This window comes from Pyrus communis, chromosome 5 (assembly GCF_963583255.1).
Source record: "Pyrus communis chromosome 5, drPyrComm1.1, whole genome shotgun sequence".
In the NCBI taxonomy this organism is placed as follows: Eukaryota; Viridiplantae; Streptophyta; class Magnoliopsida; order Rosales; family Rosaceae; genus Pyrus; species Pyrus communis.
This window is the reverse complement of record NC_084807.1, coordinates 7950634-7956439: the sequence shown is the minus strand read 5'-3', so window position 1 is coordinate 7956439 and position 5806 is coordinate 7950634. Positions and strand designations below refer to the sequence as shown.

At 38.8% G+C, this 5806-nt stretch overlaps 1 protein-coding gene across 1 annotated transcript; it reads left to right on the top strand.

Annotated features, from left to right (window-relative positions):
• Positions 1-1066: 1066 nt before the first annotated feature.
• Positions 1067-3926, top strand: LOC137734234 (receptor-like protein 6). The gene is made up of 2 exons (XM_068473533.1): positions 1067-1606; positions 1805-3926. Exons 1-2 carry the CDS (start codon positions 1092-1094, stop codon positions 3924-3926), a joined length of 2637 nt encoding a protein of 878 aa, XP_068329634.1. The 5' UTR covers positions 1067-1091.
• The last annotated feature ends 1880 nt before the right edge of the window (positions 3927-5806 follow it).

Genomic DNA, 5806 nt, shown 5'->3' with positions numbered 1-5806 from the left:
AAATTTAAGAAACAACATTTTACAACAATAAATTGTGAGTGGGTTTAAGGAAATGACGAGTGCTGTCTTTTGAGTACTACTTAGTGGAAAAAGAGATCCTCTCTGGATCTCTTCCACCAAAGTCCACGGATTAAATGATCCAGACTCTTGAAATTTGATCCAACAACTAAACACAGAAGCCACTTTTAAAAGTTATAATAATTTTAACAGTTTGATTAAATTTCAAAAGTCCGAATCAATTGATCCGTGGGCTTTGGTGGAATAGATCCAAAGAGGATCTCTTTCCCTACTCAGCCATTCTGCATACATACATACATACATACATATATATATATATATATATATATATTAACAAACATTATTATCTACACCCGTCATTCTGCATATATACATACATACATACATACATACATACATACATACATACATATATATATATATATGAACAAACATTATTATCTACACTAAGGGGTGGGGTGGACTAAGTCTCATAATGGGCTACCAATAATTTGGTTCAAATTCACCTTTGGTGAGAATCGAACCTAAGACATCTCACTTACAAGTGAAGAAGAATACCATTAGACCGTAAAACTATGTGGTGGCGCATATATTATTCTTGTAAATCCTTCTGTTTCACATGATCTTAAGATTAGTTCCCTATCATTCAGGATCGTTCGCGATTGCTTTCATGTTTGTTAAGAATTGTATCTTTATAAATACACCATGTAACTAGGCTGGAGTTAAGTTTGGTACGATGTACTCTTTTGCCATACGCAGCCATCTTGGCAAAGTTTGTGATTGGTTTGTATTTCTTTTTCTCATCAAGTCAAGACTTGTTTCTTGTATGGTGCTGCTGATTTTCTAACTTTTGATTTTCTCATCCATTAGTCAAGGCATCATATCAACTTGTCCCCCACTACACCCGTCTCTATCACGTTTCAGAAATTATATTGCGGAAGAATTTTGTATTGATCGATGCCAGTCTATAAATTGTTGTATATCACTCTGCACTTCTGTCATACACAGCTAAGAGTGCAAAAATAATTCAAAAGATTGTTGTTATGGGGTTACTTGATATCTCCACCATTCGCATGGTTTCAAAACTAGTACTAGTTTTGTTGCTGCTTCATCATGTGGTTATTGCTAACTCTTCCTACTCTTCGCAGAAGCAGTATCCATCTTGCCCTGATGAGGAGAAGTCCGCCCTGCTGCAATTCAAAGACGGCTTTATCATTGACAAATCTGCTTCTAGCAACGACGGTTATCCAATGGTTTCATCATGGAAACTAGCAGAAGGAGAAAACAGCACGTGCTGCTCATGGAAAGGTGTCGAGTGTGATGAGAAGACGGGTCATGTGATTGGCCTAGATCTTGGTAGCAGCTGCCTCCACGGCTCTATCAACAGCAATAGCAGCCTCTTCCGCCTTGTTCATCTTCAGAGGTTAAACCTCTCTGACAATAACTTCAATTACTCTCAAATTCCTACTAGCATTAGGAATTTTCCAAGCCTTACTCATCTTGACCTCTCCTACTCTGTCTTTTCTGGTCAAGTCCCTTCTGAACTTTCACTGTTATCCAAGTTGACATACCTTAATCTAGCTTTCAATGTCGATATCGATGTTGATAGATTACAAGAAGATGAGTTTCGTCCCTTGTTGAAACTTGAAGAATCAGATCTTGGAAGCCTAGTTCAAAACTTAACTAGTCTCGAAGTACTTTCTCTCAGTTTAGTAAATGTATCTTCGGCAATTCCTCATTCCATGGCTAATTTATCATGTTTGACAACCCTCAAACTCAGGGACTGTCACCTGTTTGGTGAATTTCCAGTGAGAATTTTCCAACTACCAAACCTAGAATTTCTTGATGTGAGATACAACCAAGAATTGACTGGATATTTTCCTGAATTTAATCAAAGCAGTCCTCTCATCTTGCTGAAAGTCGCATATACTGGCTTTTTTGGAACCATACCCTCTTCAATTCAAAACCTTCATTCACTGGAAAAATTGGATTTGTGTCAATGCAATTTTTCGAAAGCGTTGGTCCCATCTTCACTTGGAAATCTTAGGCAGCTCACTTATCTAGACATTTCAACCAATCAATTTGGAGGTCCAATTCCTGATTGCTTGTCCAATCTTACCCAGCTAACCGTACTTAATATTTGTTCGAGTCGATTAACTGGTCCAATCCCATCTTGGCTAGGCAACCTTAGCAAACTAGAGTACCTAGATTTTTCTTTTAATAGTTTAAATGGTTTAGTTCCTGTGTCTTTTTCAAATCTCACAAACCTTCAGATCTTGTATCTACATTCGAATACTCTGAGTGGTGTAGTTGAGTTTCAAATGTTTCAAAATCTACAATCTCTTTCCCAACTCGAATTAAGCTGGAACAGTTTAGAATTTGTCACTGAATCCAAAATTTTGAATTCAACAGTTAAACAGTTCACCGTTCTTGGATTGAGTAATTGCAGCATAGGAGAGTTTCCATCCTTCTTACAATATCAGAAGGGGTTGATGCGTTTGCAAATTGCTGGAAACAAAATCCGAGGCCAAGTACCAAAATGGATGTGGAATACAAGCTTAGAAACTTTGCTATTGTTAGACATTTCTAATAACTTCATTTCAGACCAACCTCCACTTGTCCTTCCTTGGGTGAAACTTTTATGTATAAGGTTTTCGTACAACATGTTTCATGGATCACTACCGATACCTCCACCAACCATGCAAGAATATGCAGCTGCAGACAACAACTTTACTGGAGAAATCTCACCGTTGCTTTGCAATATGAAAAATCTTCAATACCTTGACTTGTCGAATAATAAATTGAGTGGCATGCTTCCTCAGTGTCTCGGAAACTTTAGTGATCATCTGATTCTTCTACTTCTTGGAAACAACTCTTTTCACGGAATTATTCCTCAGACATACAACAAAGGAAGCATTTTGAGAATGATTGACGTGAGTCATAACAAGCTGCAGGGGCAGTTGCCGAGGTCATTGGCCAATTGTGTGATGCTTGAGTATCTTGTTTTGTCGAACAATCGTTTCAATGATGTTTTTCCCATTTGGTTGGGGACTCTGCTAGAGCTAAAACTTTTGGCAATGCGCCATAATGGATTTTACGGTGTGATTGGAAAGTCTAGAAAGAATGTCGATTTCCCCAAGTTACGCATTCTTGATTTGTCTTACAATGATTTTACTGGTGCGGTTCCATCCATATTTCCAAATATTATTATAAACAAGTCAACATATATGAGCACATATGTAGGTTATGATGTCAATGGATTCCCGGTTTTTAGCAGTGTTGATTACCAACTCACAATAGCAACAAAAGGTTTGAAGCAAAACTACTCAAAGATCCGAGAAGAATTTGCATCCTTTGATATCTCAAGCAACAAATTTGAAGGGAAAATTCCAGAATTCATGGGGAATCTTAAGGAGCTTCGTTCGCTGAATCTATCCCACAACATTCTCACTGGCTCTATTCCATCATCCTTTGGAAACTTGACTAAGCTTGAATCGTTGGACCTTTCACAAAACAAGCTCTCTGGACAGATCCCCCAACAACTGAGTCAACTTACTTTTCTTGGTAGTTTCAATGTCTCGCACAACAATCTCACAGGTCCTATACCAGAAGGAACCCAGCTTACTTCATTGAATATTACTTCATACGAGGGAAACCCAGGGTTGTGTGGAGATCCATTGCCAAAGAAATGTGGAAATCCTAAGGCCCCTCAACTTCCACCTTCAACCGTAGACGAAGGTGATTCTAGCTCAGCAGGAATATTTGAATTTGATTGGAAAATTGTTTCGGCCGGATGTGGAAGCGGGTTGGTAGTGGGAGTAGTTCTTGCAGATGTTGTGATCACAAGGAGGCCCGACTTGTTTCTTAAGATTGTTGGAACGATCAGACAAATGATAAGGAAATTTTAGAGTTGTGGTGTGTGTGGTGTGGGGGGGGGGGGGGTGGGGTGGGGTGGGGTGGGGCTTGATTGGAAAATTGTTTCGGCCGGATGTGGAAGCGGGTTGGTAGTGGGAGTAGTTCTTGCAGATGTTGTGATCACAAGGAGGCCCGACTTGTTTCTTAAGATTGTTGGAACGATCAGACAAATGATAAGGAAATTTTAGAGTAGTGGTGTGTGTGGTGGGGGGGGGCGCGGGTGGGGCGGGCGCGCTGGGAGGGGGTGGTGGTGGTGTGGGGTGCCTAGAAATTGAGTTTGTTACATTGTTATGCATTTGTTGTTGTCGTTTAATTTCTCTGTTGTGGTTTTCTTGCTTCTCTTCCTATCCGTTATGTAAGTGTATGTCCCCTACTTTCTTGTATTTTCGCTTTCTTTTCTTCATTTTCTCTTTATTTTGAGAGGTAAGGTTTATGTCCCCCTCCCCCCCTCCCTCCAGACTAGGTGTAACATGTTTTTTTTTATTCAATAAAATTTTCCCTCGTACCGTCGAGGTTTCTTTAAAAAGAAAGAAAGAATGTATTTGTGCTTTTTAGCTTTTAGTTGATTGTGTTGTTCACATTCAAAGACTCTGCCTTATATATCGTACTGTTTTAAGTTATGTCAACGTTTGTTTGTAACCTTTAACCTAAAAAAAAAATGGAGATGAAAGTAATGTCAATAAAGATAGTAGAGTGTTGCATGTTTTCATGGATTTGGATTTTCTGAAATTAGAATGAAGCAGCTATGTTTGCTTATTCGATTAATTGGAGACACTGATTTCAATAAAATGAAATCAAAACTTTCCTATGCCTTAGTAACTAAGAATACTTGCACAACAGTTGTATATTTAAGAGTAATGTGGATGGCAAGAGTTGTCTAAAATTCTAAAACCAGAGCCACGAAATTTGTACAACATTTTGTTCCAATCATCAGAGCGAATGAATGAGAATCATTGACTACAAGGGAACTGGTTTTTGTTCCATCTTCTAGTACCTTGTCTCTGGTCCCAGGCGAGCTTTTGATTCGTAATATACCGGTTTCTTCACCCCTAATATAAATACAAGAGTAAGGTCCCGGTCCCTGTTCACAACACATGAAAAAAGCCCAAATGAATGCCCTAGCTATTAGTTCGAGTTGAACGAGTGATGAATGTGCTTAAGACTTTGGTTAACTAACGTACAATTTTTTAGGATTGCAACACGTTCTCCGTTGTAAGAGAAGTCTGCACATGGTTGTGGTTGAATCTATTTTGCAAGGTTCTGTCATGATGATTGATCTTTACCATCTATAAATTCTTCTACATTAGTGTTTTATAGTTATTTATGAAATAAGTAATGTTTAACAAAAGCTGGAAGTGTTTCCAAGTGAGTTTCCATTATCTCATGGTTGGGCAAAACTCCTAACTTCCTTCGTAGCCAATCGGTACAAGAAAATGGAGTATTCAAAACTAGGGCTTGGCACGGGCCGGGCCAGACCAGGTGGAAGGATTTTGAGTTTGGGAACTGGAACTAACCCGGCCCGTTTGAAACGGGCCGGTTTGGGACAGGTCCACGGGTCCAATTACTTTTCTTTTTTTCTTTTTTTTTTTTGTCGGCATAATGGGATTGAAGCAGGAGACTGAAAGCCACCATAAGCATGTCAATCTGATCAATTTGTTCTGTGCTGCTCCACACTGACTTTAAAAAATTTCATCTTTCTTGAAAAGATTCCAAGAAATGTCACAAAGTCTGAATGCATCCAATGTCCTAGTCCAGAAATAAATACTGAGAGGAGAATACTAGCAAATGGTTCAAGGCATGAGAATTGATGGGCATTCAAGAATTAATTGCCTCTTTTCTTACCTCTTGAGAAAGGACAGCAATGTTTATCTTT